Source organism: Ursus arctos, unplaced genomic scaffold, assembly GCF_023065955.2.
Source record: "Ursus arctos isolate Adak ecotype North America unplaced genomic scaffold, UrsArc2.0 scaffold_19, whole genome shotgun sequence".
NCBI lineage: Eukaryota > Metazoa > Chordata > Mammalia > Carnivora > Ursidae > Ursus > Ursus arctos.
Genome location: NW_026622863.1, coordinates 30,704,556 through 30,722,076, shown reverse-complemented (window position 1 = coordinate 30,722,076; position 17,521 = coordinate 30,704,556). Strand labels below are relative to the sequence as shown.

The following is a 17,521-nucleotide window of genomic DNA, read 5'->3' as shown; positions in this document are numbered from 1 at the left end:
AGCCCACCACAAGGGCCTAAATCCCAGGGCCCCGTTGACCCAGCTCAGGGCCGTGTCGTGAAGTTATTCCAATGTTTTGGCTGGCACGAGGATGGGAACGGATTAGCCAGGGTAGCACCGTGGTGATACCAGCCCAAAGCACAGAGTCCTGGATACTGCCCTCCCTCGAAGTGCTCTCATGAGGGAAGTCGGAGAGAACACTCTAGAACACAGCCATCTCTAAGTCACCCAGCTGACACCCTGACCCCCTCAATCTATTCACCCTTTGGCAACACAGGAGCTTATGAAAATGTCAACCATGAGTTAAATCTCTGCTCAAAACCTATGACTCCACGTGGCTTTTAGGGTAAGGATAGGGATAAAATGATCAGCATGGCTACTATGTGGTCATTAATCTGCCAGTCACTCATGGTCACTTCTTTCTCCTTTTCTGCTGCCATGGTCATCTTCGTGCAGATTCCATGTCATTGCCCATTCTCGTCACCTGTCCTTCCTCCGCTATGCTTACCTCCCCATCTCCTCCTTATTGTTAGATACCAGCTCTAAGTTTCGTTCTGAAGCACAGTCCTCTCTGATCCCCTGGACCAGGTGCATGAGTCCCGTGTTCTACAGCCACAGCCCTGTCCTGCCAGAAGGGAACCGGGGCATCTGGGAAATGGGCATCATATCCACGGAGGCTGCAGGCTTCGGGGCGGGAGGAGAGTGGGAGAGAAAGAAGGAAGAAAGTAGAAAAAAGAAAGAGAAAGAAACAGAGGGACGAAGAGAGACAGAAAGGCACCTAGAAAGAGAGAAATAAAAAAGCAAGCTCAAGAGAGATACAGAGAAACAGAAAGATAGATGAAGAGAAAGAGCCCATGCAGAGAGAGATGAGAGAGAGACAGGGTTGGGGGTTATGACCAAGTGTGGTGATGGTGGGCCGGGAAGGATGGGGCAGGGTGAGAGAAGGACTCCAGCTCATGTAAGCAAAGGCGGGGTTCACATTTCACCTCAGTATCCTGCCGCACAGCTGAAAAGCCCAAGTGCGTGTTGAATGGGGGGAGGGGTGGATGGTGTTGAGTATCATGGAGTGAGCTGCAGGGTGCCCCGGGGCCAGCCCGGGCACTAGGGTACCCAGGCCTGTGGCCAACACCCTGGTGGTGTCTGTGAGGACAGACGAGGCTGCTTCTTGCTCGGCATCTCACTCTTTCCCAGCTGAACTGATTTTTCATCTTAATAAGGGCAATAATATTCTGGAAAGCAACTGTGGCCTTTTGGGTGTGTCACTGGGGTAGTGGATGGGTCCCCAGGGTGCTATAAACTCAGCCAAGACTAGTTCATGTGTTGGGAGTTCTTGGCATGTGTCCACAGGCTGGAACTATGGAGCTAGATTTTCCTTAAAGTCTAACTATGTCTTCTGTGTTTGAGGAAAGTGGTGTTTGAAAGGGGGCTTGTGTGACCATCCCACGAATCCCCGGGCACGTGGAGCAGCCAGCTGTCAGGGAAGATCCACAAAGGGAGCTGCGATCGGCCTTACCTCCAGCTTGCAGCCACCAGCCACCAGTCGACTGTACTGTTTGCTGCCCACTGGCTTCTGGCTGAAAAAGCCAGGGTACCCCTGAGTAACATTCTCTGATCAGATAATGATAATAATAACGTGATGGTAATAATAATACTAATCATAGCCACTGACAGTTGAGTTTTCTGGGTGCCAGAGAGCATACAAAGCCCATTACATAGTGCTCTTTTAAAACACCATAGAAAAACGATGAGATAGGTATTACACCCATTTTTTTTACAGATGAAGAAACAAGGTCCAAGGAAGTTAAAGTACTTGTTCAAGGTCCCTCATCTGGAAACTAGAGAAGCTAGGATGAAAACCAGCTCTGACTCTGGGATCTGGGCTTTTATGTTCCGTAACTTCAATGCTACCTTTTTGGACCCCATCTTTCCCCTTTCCCTTTTTCTTTCCTTCATTCCCTCTACAAATATCTTTCAACTGACACTATTGTGTTGGGACCTGGCTCAGTGCTCAGGACAAAAGGATGAAGAGATCACACCATCCCTGCCTTCACCGACACGACAGCCAGAGCTTACTTTGAACTGCATAGTTAACATCAGGGGCAGCTCCGTGAGTGCTCAATCGTCCTGACTCCTTGATTAGTTGGCCATGTCAGCAGAAGACCCTCCCCTCCTCCTGAGGATGCTTCAGTTCCTGGGCAACCCCAGATCCTCCTCAGCTCCTGGGGGGAAAGCCCACCAACAAAACCCATGGAGTGGAATCCATTTTAGCTCAGGGCTTCTCTCAGCATTGCCAGCCTGTCAGCACTGCCTCATAGTTGAAAACATGGGCTCTGTATTCAAAGGGGCCTGAGTTCGCACACCAGCTCTTCTTCATAGCTGTGTGACCTGGAGCAAGTTACTTGACCTCTCTGTGTCTCCATTTCTTCGTCATAATGGGGATGTGATAGTATCTGCCTCACAGGCAGTGAATGGAAATGACTGGGCTCGATCTGTTTAGCCCTTATCCCCTTATGAACCAATACATTTATTTAACTACAATTGAATGAATGAATCCCATCTCCGAGGCCAAATTTAACCTTTAGAATATTTATGATAAAGATGGTTTCTTTGACCCAGTCATGATTTACTCTAAAGGAGTTAAAAGCAACTAGAATAAAGACCAAATGAGGCTTTTGCAGACACAGACATTGCTTGGAGGAAGTGTTCTTAGATACATTTTTTTGTAACCTAAGCCATACTGCCGACGTGAGGAATCCAAGCACTAGCTGCCAGCCTCAGAGGTTTCCAGAAGCAAGGAGGTGGGGCGTTGCTCCATGACATGTCACCGAAGCACCTCTGACATTTAGGCAGGTGAGGGCCTCTCCCTGGGGGTCCTCGGAGAGCAAGGAGTCAGCCATTCCAGAGTCCTCGGGCTGCGGCCCTTGCTGCTGGAGCTGCCGAACCATTTATCCTCATAACTTCGATTATTCATGAAGGGTATGGCAGAGCCACTTTGTCCTCTTTAAATTTTCAGAGGCTTCGTTTCCTTGTGTTGTAGCCCCTGGGGAGCAGGAGGTCCTGCTCTAGTGAAGTCCTCCTTGTCTGGGGTATAAGGTGGAGCAGGCAGAAGAAACGAGGGGAGGCGCACACGCTTCCGAGGCCACTGCTATGGTAAGAGCACTAGATCGGGAGTCCCCGACCCTGGATATTTGTGCTCAGATTTGAGCCTTCCTGGTAATGAACATTGAAGCCTTAGAAACAACACCAAACCCCTTAATCTAGGAAATTATAATCGCCAAATTTCACTGGTGTCTATCCCGTGCCAACAACTGCCCCACGTTTACAAGTACCACCTAAGGCTGGCATTAGTATCAGCCCATTTTACAGATGAGGAAATTGAGTCTTGGTGGTTGGGCAGGTGGGGCTGGGGTCTGACTCTAGAGCTCATGCTCCATCTCCTCACTGCCATGTGCTGTCCAGTGGGCTCCAGTGCAGGAGAGCTGTTACAAGGGCTACAATGAGTCAAATTTTCAACAGTTCCACTACACGGCTAGTGTTTGTTTGACACAAGTTGGTGTCTGTCTTTGTTTCCTTCCTGCCCTAAGGTCTCATGCATGTCATGCTAGTTGGGATGCTAAGGGATACAGGCTGAGCATAGCTGGACCATGGAGTGATGGAGGGGTGATAGGTGGGACAGCCACAGGGCCGTGAAAAGGGCGCCTCATTCAATGAGTAATGCACGCTGAATGCAGACAAAAAACCCTGTGAAGAATACTCAGTGTTGGACGGCATGAGCACGATTACTGAGGGCTGCTTAAGAGATTGAAATTTACAGGATCACCAGGAATGATTTTTACTTCCCCCTGGGATTAGCTCAATGACAGGGCTCTCCTTAGCTCAGCAAATAACTCTTCTAGAACATAGAAAAATGGCATGCAACAGCTTTTTGATTCACAGATGTTTACTGCACTTATTAAGTAGCAAGGAACAGGCACAAAAAGAGTAAGACCCAGGTGTTCTGACGGAGGGGACTTATAGATTGGGGGAGGGGATAAGATGAGGAAACCAACAAATAATAAAAACAATAATAGCTAAAACTTCGTGTCGGGTCCTATGATAAGTGCTTTCTAAGCACCAACTCATTTGACATACGTAAAAACCCTCTGCAGAGTAAATGTAATGTTAGTTAGTATTCCCATTATGTCAGTGAGGGAACTGAGTAGCCTGCCCGAGGTGGTGGGCTTTGGATGTAGACTGTCTGCCTCCAGGGTCCATGCCTTCGCCCTTACCGTGGGGTACAGCAGAGGGAGGAAGTGGGTGCAGCCCAGGGATGCAGGAGAGCCACATGCCCTGTGTGTGCAGTAATGGAAATGCGATGGTAGCTGCTGTAACAGGTGATCCCTGGAATCTCAGTAATTAAGAAAATAAGAGTTTCTTTTCTCCCCCTGCTCACATAAAGTCTAAATGGCAGTGGGGCAAGGGCAGGGATAGGACACGGCCTGAAAAGGCAGCCACTGAGGGTCCTGAGCGGGTGGAGGCTCTGCCATCTTTAATGTACGCTCCCCCAGGTCAGCCTTGCCATCTGCCGGGAAACTGGGAAGACAGAGAGCATGGAGGGTCTCCCAGGAAGGGGCAGGCCTGCAAGTGATCTGCATCACATGGCCTCTGCCATGTCCCATTGGCTTGAGTTCAGGTGTGTGCTCCAGCTGGACACAGGGGCAGGGGCGGGAGAAGGTGGCTTGAAAATGCTATCCGTAGCTGGACAGCCAGCTCTGCCACACACCTGTGTGAGCTGCGAGTCCTTCCATGTTACTGAAAGAAGAGGAATGGGGGGAAGTGGCCAGAGAGAAAGACAAGATCCAGAAGATGAGGGCCATTTGTGTCAAGAAGCTCAGGAGACTGAACGTGATCCCACCAACAGTGGGAGTCTCCGTGGGTTATAAGCAAGGAGTGACAAGAGCAGATCGGTATGCTGGCTGCAAGTACAGCGCTGACCTAGGAGGGGAGACAGTGCACGCAAAGGCAATCAAATGCCCACTGCAGGAAAGTGGGTGAGAGAGGCAGGGGCCATGAGAAAACCAGCAGGAGGTGGGGCAGGGAGAGGCAGGTGGATATAACAAATGTCCTATTGTCTAGATTCTTTATACCTACCCCTGCCTCTATTTCTCATGAATGCCCTACCCTCCACCTCCGCCTCCAGTCTTGTCCACTGTGCCCGCTTATCATCCTGAGATCCCAGTGCAAATGCCACTTCCTTAGGGAAGCCCCCCACCCACCAACTTCACCCCCTGCCTCTACCCCAGGTCATTTCCCTAATATAAGCACTATATTGGCTTATATCTCGCTTTCGTGGGACTTGGCAAAGTTATTCATGTGATTTTGTGAGTTCTATGCCCACCTTTCTTTGATTTATAGGGCTTCTTGCTGAAAGAAGAAAATCTGGTCTTTTCTCTGTTGAATGCCTAATGCCTAATCTGATGTCTGTAACTGGGTGGGCCCTTGTACCTCTGTGCCGAATGAGCGACTAAATGAAGGAATGAATCATAAGATATGGAAACTGATCCCATGCAGGAGAAGGGCGCCCAGTGACTCCTGGGTTGCTGGCTAGGTTGGCCGGGTAGATGCTGGTACCTTTCATGATCAATGATGACGTTGTTTTCAACAAAATATTCTCACGTAGTGATTCTGCAGACGGTTGTGTCCTCTCTGCTAAAATGGAATGACTATCCGATACATCCAAATCCTCCAGCACACTGAGGACCCTGCTCTCACCAGGCTCTACCTCTTTAATGTTAACATGACGAATGGTCAGTTGGCCATTGACAGAGGACCACATGAGGTGGGGAGCCTCAGGACGCCCCCTCCAAAGATCCCAGCTCTCCCCTCCGTGGCTGCTCCCTTACAGGGATTTGAATGGCATGGTGAAATGCCCCATCCATAATGAATAGAACTTAATAATTGAGTAGTAGCCATTTAAGTCTGTCTGAAAGTTAAGCTCTGCTTTCCTTTCTAAGATCTGCGGCCCATCGCAGGCTGCTCCTCTCTTGTTCAGATGACATGATGCAAAGGTGAAAGGACGCCAAAAACTGGAAAGCATCAAATGTCAGACACAGTAATGCTGCTCTGTAGAAACTGAGCACATCCCAACCGAGATGCTCCAAGCCATAGCAGCTTGTTAAATGGGTCGGGCAGCAAAATCCTTGTTGTGAGTTCCTGACATGAGCCCTACTCTGTTGCTTTATCTTGTTACTTTTCCTTTAAGAGATTGTAATAAGCCCATTTTCGACCAGACTCAAAAGATACGATCAGGGGCATTACCTTCTCAGCCCATCTGGTTCTGCTCTTGTCAGGGGGAATGTGTCTTCAAAGATGTGACAGAGCAGTGTAGACACTGGAGTAGTTCCATTGAGAAAGTAACCTGCTCTGAATGGAATTATTTTCTTATGCAGTGGGCCCCCCCCTCCCATCCACAGTTTTTCTGTTTGTGGTTTCAGCTACTCGCGGTCAACCCGCAATGATCCATAGATAATCCATCTGCAAGAAGCAGATAATCCTCCTTCTGGTCAGAAGGTCAATAGTAGCCTAACGCTACATCCCACTGCCTAAATCGTTCACCTCATTTCAGGTCAGCATATAGGCATTTTCTCACCTCACATCATCACAAGAAGGGTGCGTACAGTGCAATAAGGTATTTTGAGAGAGAGATCACCATAACTTTTATTACAATATGCCGTTGCAGTTATTCTATTTACCACCGTTGTTATTCATCTCTTACTGTGCCTAATTTATAAATTAAACTTTATCATAGGCGTGTACAGATAGGAAAAAACATGGGCTACGTAGGGTCTGGTACATCTGCAGTTTCAGGCATCCACTGGGGAGGGGGTCTTGGAACGTGTCCCCTTTGGATAAGAGGGTCTTGCTGTGCTGTATTAATGTCCTTCAAAATTATAGCTTAGGCTGGTATTCCTCACATTCTGTCTGCAAATTCCCCAGCCTTTGATAAAAACCAAACAGTAGTCTTGGTGCCATTAGAACTGCATACTTCATATTAACTAGAGTTAGGAAACTTTATCCTAATTGGGGTTTTTTTTGGTTTGTTTTTTTAGAGAGGAAGAGAGGGAGGAGCGGAAGGAGAGAGAGAGAGATAGAGAAGCTTGAGCAGGCTCTACACCCAGTGCACAGCCTGACTCGGGGCTCAGTCTCACAACCCTGAGTTCACAACCTGAGCCAAAATCAAGAGTTGGATGCTTAACTGACTGAGCCACCCAGTTGCCCCTATCCTAATTAGGTTTAATCTTTGTCATCTTATCAACGTCAAGTGAGAAACATGTACCTGGACCACAGCTCTTGGCTCTACAGTTAACACTGGGTAGAAGTTGAACAAATATTTGTCTAACAAATTAATAAATGAAGGAATGAACGATGTGGGTTCTCCCAACATTTTGGGTTGTTGAATGGAGACAGTAGATTTTGGGATTAGCCAGATTTGGGATCCTAGTTCTTTTGCTTGCTACTTGGATTTTTTTTTCAAGCCCGTCGGGCCCTCTGCAGTGAGAAGGGAGGCAGCCCAGGGAATGTGGCTGTCTTCATTTCCTATTGCTGCTGCAATGAGAGCTACCCACAAATCACCACAAATAGTGGCCAAAAACAAAACAAAACAAACCCAACACTGTTGTATTATATTTTGTTCTGGAGATCGGAAGTCCAGAATGGATTTCACTAGGCTAAAATCAAAGTGTTAGAGGGGTTGTGTCCCTTCTGGAAGCTCCAGGAGGAGAGCCCATTTCCCTGTCTTTTCCAGCATCTAGACACTGCTCACATGCCTTGGCTTGTAGTCTCTTCCTCCATCAGCAAAGCCAGCATTGCACCATCTTTAAATCTCTTTTTGACTCTTCTACCTTCCTTTTCCATCTGTAAAGAGTGTTGTGATGACACTGGGCACCCCTGGACCATCCAGGCTAATCTATCCATCTGAAGGTCTTTACCTTAATCACATCTGCAAAATTCCTTTGACATGCAAGGTAAACTACTCGCAGGTGCCAGGGATGAGGACATGGATGTCAGTGGGAGGTCATAATCCTGCTACCACAGCGGTCATGAGCCAGAGGCTGCACTTAGCGGATTTGTTCAACAGTGGTGGGAAGCACCTCCATTGCTCCTCAGGGTACCCCAGACAGCGCCTAAAAAGCACGCCCTAGGGAGTCCCCCCCCCCCCCATGAGAGCAATGTCTGCTTGTTTCCTTGGGAGGAACCTAGCTCTGCCTGGGGTTGACTCACTGCTGTTTCCACTGTGGAGCAATGGAATGGTCTGGGCTTTCCCTAAGACTCCTTGGTTTTTGTATGATAGTGTCAATTCCACCCAGCTTGGTTGAGTATTCACATATGTGGATGTGAACTTGGCCAAAAGTCTTTCCTCTAATGGCCACCTCGAATTCAGTGCTGCACACTACCTATCAATTCTTGGTTGGGAGAAACACCATTTGAAGAGACCCACTACCTAAGAGTTGGGCCATCCAATGACACCTTTAAACTCTCCGTAGGTTAGGGGCGCCTGGGTGGCACAGCGGTTAAGAGTCTGCCTTCGGCTCAGGGCGTGATCCTGGCGTTATGGGATCGAGCCCCACATCAGGCTCCTCTGCTAGGAGCCTGCTTCTTCCTCTCCCACTCCCCCTGCTTGTGTTCCCTCTCTCGCTGGCTGTCTCTCTCTCTGTCAAATAAATAAATAAAATCTTTAAACTCTCCGTAGGTTAAACCAGACCACATCCTTTTGGCCCCGGGATATCTGCTTTCACTAATTTTTGCTTTACTTTGGTGCTATTAGATGACATTCAGGGCACACCATAAGAAAAAGCATCACGGAAATAGTTGCATTTATTATAACAGTTTTGTGGAGGATGGTTTAATGCTTGTCGGCATACATTTCCTATGAGAAACCACAGAGAAATACTTCCAGTCTCAGAACCCAGGAGTAGCTATGGTTTCCCCTGCTAACTGGTTTGTTTCCCTCAAATGAACACCAGCTCCCATGGCTGGTTGTTTTTCCCACTATGCACTCACTATTAGGAAGAATCTACAGCAAAGCTTTAGGATATCGGAGGCCACATTATGGGCACCCACTTATTTTCCAACCTCATTGTCCCTTCCCCCTGTTTGCCTACATCTGTTTCACATTTTGGATCTTACTGTTTCAGTGTCTAGAAGCCCAGAATAAGGCATGCTAAAAACTTCTTGTTATCTCCCAAGATTTTCTTCTCTTTTGTGGGACACATGCCCCTGATACATTCCTCTTTATTCCAGGAACAAACTCAAAATGAAAATAATAATAATAATAATAATAACAATAATAATAATAATAATAATCACACGAAAGGAAGCCTCATCAGTGCCAATGTTTAAACACTGGTCCCCAGCAGAACTGGGTTCAGCACCACTGTAGACACTGGAGCTTATACTGACAATATGAAAACAAGTCTCCGGCACTTTGTATGCTGAGCACACAGAGACCATAAATGCCAGCATTCTAAATGGCTTGCTTGCTGCTAGTAGACTCACTGGCACTGAAATCCATTTCTTTACTAAGGATGTTTAGCTTTTATTATATCTTTACTCATGGTCAGAAGACATCAGCACATTTGCTAACGCGATGGAAGATATTCCTCATAAGGCCTTCCGAAAGTTTTATGTCTCTGCCTTCACGTTTTTGTATGCGAGTTTGTCTTCTAGGAAAGGAAAACAGAAAGGCACTTCACACTGTGTAGGGTTTTGATAGTCGTAGAAAGCCAAGATAAGAAAAAAATTAATGTTGGCAGAACTTCCAGGGAAAACATCTTTGAGATGGACCCAAACATACGAGTTCATTTCTGAGCTTATCAAACCACAGAACCACCAGTACCGAGAGCAAACCCTCCTAAAGGCTGTATTAGGAACTTGTCTTTATTCTCTAACCCACAGAATCCAGAACACAGTATATATTCAGTAAATACTTGTTGAATGAATGAGTTATACCTCTCGCACCTCTCGCACTCAGAAGGCTAAAGTTCTACTCGGACCCCAGTAGACTGTGATGGAAACACAGTCCTTGCCATGTTGTGGGTGTACAACGGCGACTGACTGACTGGCACTGAGACGTATCCAAACCACAGAAGAAATTTCTGCCATCCCTGAACTGCAAGGCAGCAATTTCGTATTTCCATTATTTCTCCCCTTCTCAAAGACACACCTGACAGGTGATAGCACGTTCAACAATGCTCACAGGTATTCTTAGGTTATGTGTATTTCCCAGTTTGCTAATACAATCTCCGTTCACCTCTCCCACTCAAGAAAATATAGCAGAACACAAATGAATAAGGATGTCATGAATATGGGAACAACCTAGAATCCATGGCAATTTATCGACGAAGTAAGTCATCACCATTTTGGTGTTTCAGATAATATTAGCAGTACATGACTAATGAGGCATCGCACCATGATTGACTCAGCAGTCCATTGTGATACAAAGACTGAAACCATCTCTGAGACCCGCTGAGTCCTAACATGCCATCTTGAAGACCTCTCAGACTCCAGAGGCTCATCCTGCCCCCAACACAGTCATCTGTATGAGCTCTGCCATGCACGTGAGCTTCATCCAGAACCTCAAAGATCATCGCTACTAATGCAACTGGGTATCAGTCCACTTTCACCGTTACGATTACAAGGAAGAGGATGCACGACCAACCAACTTACCACGCCGCCGCCAGCTGAGTGCACGAGCACAGACATTCCTTCTCGGAGGTTGGCGACTTCAAAGAGCATCATATAGGCTGTGACGAAGTTCATGGGGAATGCAGCAGCCTCCGAGTAGCTCATGTCATCTGGGATCTTGTAGACAAATTCCACTGGCGTGCAGACCACCTCTGCCCAGGCGTTGTAGTTGACAAATGCCATGACACGGTCCCCGATCTGGGAATGGGGAGGCACAGGGTTAATGGAAGCTTCTTACTCTTTTTTGAAAGATTTCTCAAATCCTCTTGAGAACCTAGAGGAAATTATAGATTCCTTCCCAGAAAAACAAAAAACAAAAAACAAAAACAAAAACCAACCAAATCCTCCAGTATGCTCATCCTCCCCTGCCTCCCAATTCCGAGGCATTCGTGGATGCTCTGAAGCCCATCTATGAAAACTTGCTGGGGGCCATGGAAGCCAGGTTCTCTACCCCTCTTCCCGAGCATAAATGTACAATGTCATCACATCACACACCGTGGCATGTTAGTGTCACAAGCTCATTTTACAGACTCAACCTCTTATCTCATCTCTGGTTTGGAGTTGAGGAGAACTAAGCCATAAGGAAATTTAAACAGGCAGAGCTGGAAGTAAAATCTACTCTCATCTGTTTTCTTCCACTCCTTAGGGATTCCCTGCCAGGCTAATTTATTGGGGCATTTGCATCAAAAGGTTAGCACTGGATTACCAATCACAGTAGATGTGAGATGTGGTGCATCAGAAGAGCCGTGTAAATCTAAGTGCAGGAGGCTGAACGAGAACAGCCAGACTTAGAGCAAAACAGGAGGGTGCCATGTGACGAACAAGTAGCCCTTTTTTGGACACATGTTATACGGTAGGCACTGTCCTAAGGGCGTCACATGTTTTAATTCATCTAATCTTTACAAAACCCCTAAGAAGGCATGGCTGAATACTGTGTTCTCTTTATCAGTTGTTTACATAGCCAGATATCATGCAAAAAAAAAGAAAGAAAGAAAAAAGCATTCTTCCCTTTAAAGTGGTTACGATGGCATGCCAAGTCTTTTCATAGCATATCATTATTAAAGGGAAATACAAATGAGTGAACTGATATTAATAGCTTGTGTGAGCTGCCAAGTGCTGGTGAAGTTGAACCACTCTGCTGTTTGATGTGAGTCGCTTGGACTAACGCGATATTCAAATTGCTGTGGTCAGAGTGAATTTTCAATAAATGAATGGCTTTCATACATATGTGCTTTAGTTTCATATATTTAAAACTGAGTCTCCTGTTTTATTTTCTCTGTAGCTTAGCACTTCTCTTCTTTCCCTGCTCAACAAACAACAACAAAAGCCTCCTATGAGATGGGCCCATAAGAGCTCACATTACAGATGAATGGTTATAGATTTTACAGACATTGAAATTGAGGCCAAGAGGAATGAAAGCACATGCCCAAGGTCATGTAGCTAGGGAGTAGCTGAGCCAGGATTTGAGTCTCTCAAGGCTGACTCCAGATACAAATGATGAATTCATCACACCTGGGGTAAGCACTACAAAGACGACAGAGTTCTCTAAGGGTGTACACCAGGGGGACCGACCGCCTCTGGGAATATTAGTATAACTCTTTACATTCCTTTAGCTATAAAATGAGTCTATTAGGCAAGGGTCCTTATGGAGATTAAGTAACGTAATATGCACACAGTGTACTTGGTGTGACGCATGTAAGGTGAGGGAAGAACAATCAGTGTTAACTCTTAAAGAACAGACTGGTTCCTGGTCTCATGGAACTCACAGTTCAATGATCACATGCTAAACACAGACCCACTGTATTTCACGAAGCAGAAGGAACTGCTGTCTAATGAAGGAACCGATGGAAAGGAGAGGCTGTCCCATCGGCAGTGAGTGCCCCAATCCCTGGAAGGGCTGAAGACCAACTGATGAATGATGGGAATTATCATCTTAAATGCAACTGCTTGGACCAGAGCATAACCAAGGTCTAACACTGGCATCCACTTTTGCACAGAATGGTGCAAACCCAAAGGTACATAGTACCATGGAGTGGCTGATGGTGCCCAGTGTCAACACAAGGGCAGTAAGAGTAGTTCAGCCACCTCAACAGTGATGGTCACAGCCATCACAGCAGGGCTGACCACCCCAGCGCTCTCCTTCAACTTTGTGCCATCACTTCCTTATAAAAATGGCAGGAGTGGCTTAGCTATCACATCAGCCCTAGCATGAGTCCAGAGGTAGGCAGCTTTTTTTTTTTTTTTTTTTTTTTTTTTTTAGTATCCAGTTCACCTCATTATTTGATTTTGTTAATAAAAAGAAATTAGTCCTGGGTGACTAAGCCCCTATTATTCCTTTACTGCTGTGCCTCTGGAGACAACTTTCCAAGCCACCCTTGCAATGGATCAAACCAAGAGAGCTGTTCAGTGTGCTGCCCCGTGATATTCCATCTCCGACATGGTTGAAAATCTTAAGTCAAAATCTTAGGGGGAGTGTTAGTATCAGTTTTCCCCCAAGTCACACCCTGATTGGAAACCTGTAGGTGGCTTCATTCATTTGTTTGTGTAGCTGAAAGTCACTGGCGGAGAGTGGGGGTGAAGGGGAGGATTGACAATAAGTAAGCCAGGTCTAAGCAGCAGAACAGAGATCACGTATAAGGGGAAAAATATATAATCAAGCATTGTATGCCCTTCTTCTAAGCCCAGGCCAACGACATCCCTACCTACTGTTATCTTCTAAAATAATGGATTATTTAAGCAAGGCTCAGGATTAATAGTGTTAGGAGTATGATCTTTTCCTTTGGGACCGGGTGGAGGAATGAACAGATACGATTTCTCATATGTAGCACTTTCAGGGAGAGACGGCGCTGCCTCTTGTTATATTGCTAACCTGGGGACAGAAAATGCAAAGTCATATGAAAGAAAGGAAGAATTGCATTTACTTCTTTCTGAACACTTTTCTGCTGTATTATCTGGAAACCAGTGACAAAAAGACTGATGTGTGGGATGAGATTTTTCAGACATGCAGCACAGGGAATTTGGAACATATTGATATTTTCAGAGTATATGGAGGCTCAGATGCACTGAGCCTGAGTAGCAGCCCAATTCAATGCCAAGGGCATTTGGGCATTGCATTTATAGGATTTTCCTTTCTGCATTTAGCTCTGCAGCATTTGCAGGTTGGGAGTAGGGGTGAAGATCTGGTGACTTGAACCCATGTTCAACTACCTTTCTGGCCTCACTGGAAACAACTGTACCCTTTTGAACTTCATCTCCAAAGGGAAAATAACAATCTTTCCCTCACAGCGTTGTGGTAAGGCTGAAGAAGGACGACTTACCCATGTTTCTGGTTATGGTGGATTCTCGAATGTTAGCTCTATTCATTTCTCCCTGGGGAAGCACTTAAGTTATGAGCGAGAGCTCTTGTACCTGATTGGCATTGGCTTTTCTCACTCCAAACTGCTGCAATTTTCTGCGATTGATTTGCCCACAGTTTTTTAGTTGTTAGAGACCGGATTCTATTTGATTTGCATTGCAGTGGTAGGAAGGGTCATATATCTTTTCATCGATTACAGATTTTTTATTATGGAGAATTTCAAACACGTACAAAATAGTCAGAAAAATATAATAACCCTTTTTATCCATTGCCCGGTTCCCAAAGCCATCAACCCATGGCCAATTCTGTTTCATTGGCAGGTACCTCTACCCTGTGCCTTTAAAATCACTTTCCCAGTGTCTGAAAGAATCATTTATAAATGATTACGTAAATGCATCAGTTAAGTACATATTTAAAGGAACCAAATTATGAAATACAGAGGATATTTCTCCCCAACTTCTGTGTTTTGTAGTTGGTTTTTGAGCCTGAAGTGGGGGGAAATTGGGAGCCATGGGTAGGGTGAGGGATATGCACACCTATTCAATCCAAGGCCAGATATTCTTGTTAACAGCTATATTACGTGAACAAAGGGGAAGACAAATTTTTCTCTGGCCACTTCACCAGGCTGTTCCCAAGAGCAACCAAGAGGGTACACGAGAAAGGCACGAGGCATGTGGAAAATCCTGTCATTTATAAACATGTTAATAAAGCCTACCAATAAGATGACAATAACACACATCATAGATTCTCTCAAACATTTTTTTCATCATCTTTTATATCTCCACAGATTCCAAATAGATCTTACTTTCCTCCATCGTTAGTCGACACATTACCTCGTATCCTTTCACGCTGTCCCCCAGAGCTTCGACAATCCCAGAACACTCAAATCCTGGCACCAGGGGAGTCTTGGGAGGGTTGTCGATGTTCCCCTGTCGCACCATCAAGTCAATGAAGTTTAAACCGCTGTGAATGGCAAATGTGAAAAGAGAAACATTCAAAATGGAATCCAAGAGAATGCACTTGGCTTTTCTTCCATCCCCTTCCTGGCCCTCTCTTCCTTCCCCCATTCCTCTCTCTTGTCTTTTTTTCTTTCTTGCAAAATATGCCTAATAGCAAGTCATGTGACTGGATGTTGCTAATAAAGCAAAAACAATTATCTCTACAGACAAGGAATGCTTTCCTGGCAGTTAGAATAGCCATTGCAGACATTACCCTCCGATTTAAAAGACAGCACCTTTGTCCTCTCTTAGAGCCTGCCTACTCCGCCTCTAGCCTAGTCATTAGCCATTCTAGCACTTGCTCAAGGGCAAAGAATATACTAGGAAAAAGTTTTAAGAAGACACATGGAAAGCAGCCAGACACAATGGCCATCAGCTAATCTATGAGAAAGAGAAAGCGGGAAAAAAAGACAAATTTAAATTATCTCAAAACAACTGTCACAGATGAGTCATCAGTCAGCACACAAACTCATACCAGCACTGTGCCATCCCCAACACCCATAATGGCGAATATGAGCCATCAAGGAACTAATTACATCCAGCTGGGGGACTTAACTGGAACTGAGATCAAACGGATGGACCAATGTATTAATACTGGAGGGTTTGTTTCAAAAGTCTTAGTTCTCTCTGGATGAGAAAAGGGACTAGGTCTTTTCTATTAACATATTACTTTTGAAATAGTAAAGTTAAAATATATTAAGCCATCACCTTAGAAAACCATATACTTGATTTTAATGATAACATCAATGCTCCAAACTGTTTTAAGAGCTAGTCTTGGAAACTACATCGAACAGTCATTTACTAATCAAACGAGAAAACACATCCCACTGAACATGTATTTTTTTTTTTCGCCAGATGCCCTAATGTACTTCCTATTTTCATAAGCCTCCATTCTAAGAAAGACTTGGGTTATAGGAACCGAACTCCTCGGTCTGGCCCAGGGTCCATTAGTGTCTGGCCACAGCTTCTTTTCCAAGCAAGATGATTCAAACTACTTTTAAAACACAGCTTGCCCATTCCTTCCTCAGCCTCTTTGGAGCCTTGGAAACATCAAATTCTACCTAGGTCTCCTGGTCATCAAGGTCCCCCATAGAGAATGGATAACGATGAGGAGGATGACTTCCTTGAAAGATGGGTTCAAGGGTGGCCACCTTCTCAAGGTTTTCCTGGCCACACATCAGGCAAGTTCGCAGTTGCCCTAGCTGAAGTATCTCTCATGTGTGTCTTCCTTGAAGGCAACTGCATGCCTCGTATGTCTTTGCTTGCAGAGCGCCTGGCATGCATCAGGTCCACAGCAACATAGTAGGTACTCAAGTAACATCTGCCAACTGAAGGAATATTCATGAGTCTTCAAACAGAGGTGCTGCCAGCGTGAGTACTAACTCCTTTCAAAAAGTGGCCAAGGGATGCTCAGAGTAACGGACACATTTCTGAAATGTACACGTAGACTTCCAAAGATCCTTTGCTTTGATGGTTAACAGTGCTTAGGGTCATTGATCAACCAAATTATTCTCCAGTAGCACGGCCAGTTTCTTAAGAGCTTGGAGAGGCCTGGGCACCAATCCCCATTCCACCACTTTGACCCGTGTCACCTTGGACCAGTTCCTTAGCCCTATAAGCCTCCCTTTCCTGGTCGGTGAAATGGAGGCTGTGGTAGTACCTGCCTCACAGGGGTGTCGCGAAAATGAATGACAGGTAAACACCTAAGCAGGATGCCAGCTACATAGTAAAGATCCAATAAACGCTAGCATTTAAATTTGCGTCTTCTCTTAAGAAAGCAGAAGTACGTGATACGTTTTAGGAAGACTCTCATTAAACAAGAGTTAAAAATAGTTTCAGAGCTGCGATGGGAAAACTTGGCTACCCACTAGCTTCACTTGTGTGAAACAGCCCATTTTCCAACACAACCAAATAAAGCATCACCGCCTAACAATAAAAGGAATTTCTGTGTCCCAAATCAAGCACTCCTTCTCGTTTCATGCATATTTTAGCTCACTGTGTTTTCTTTCATGTGAAAACCTATGATTTCCCAAGACCCTGATGGAGAAATGCCAGAAGAAATTACTTGACAGTTCTGTAAACATGCTAGCCCCCTGGAGAAGTTTTCATCCTAGACGCTTGTTATGCTGTTCAATCAGGCTGCCTTGGACCCCAATCCAGCATGAAGTGGGCACAGCGATTGTAAACCGAGAACCAAGTACTCAAATCCAGCGAGAAAGGCTTAGTAAGACTGACTTTATAAAAGCCCATAGCATCCCATTTCCACAGTGAGGCAAGCAGCAATTCTGCTGGGGTCCTGGAGAATACTGCCCATCTTCAGGAAAGAAACGGGAAGTGGGTATATTCCAGGGGATGGGAGACAGGTCAGTGTTTATCTCCACACAAAGAGGCCATGAACAATTGTTAATGGAGTACCTTTACATGTTGTACCAGACCTAGTTCAAGG

General features: G+C 45.6%; 1 protein-coding gene and 1 non-coding gene across 2 annotated transcripts in view; one reads left to right on the top strand and one right to left on the bottom strand.

Annotated features, from left to right (window-relative positions):
• The window catches only part of VAT1L (vesicle amine transport 1 like), a 138,555-nt gene that overhangs the window by 102,404 nt on the left and 18,630 nt on the right, over positions 1-17,521 (bottom strand). The window contains exons 2-3 of the mRNA XM_026495282.4: positions 14,911-15,040; positions 10,705-10,920 (exon numbers count right to left, since the gene is read on the bottom strand). Of these exons, the coding sequence (XP_026351067.2) occupies positions 10,705-10,920; positions 14,911-15,040 (346 nt within the window). The remainder of the gene's footprint in view (positions 1-10,704; positions 10,921-14,910; positions 15,041-17,521) is intronic.
• On the top strand, positions 11,641-11,798 carry LOC113252582 (small nucleolar RNA SNORA15). Its single transcript, XR_003314933.2, has one exon. It is a non-coding gene; the product is annotated as a small nucleolar RNA SNORA15 (small nucleolar RNA).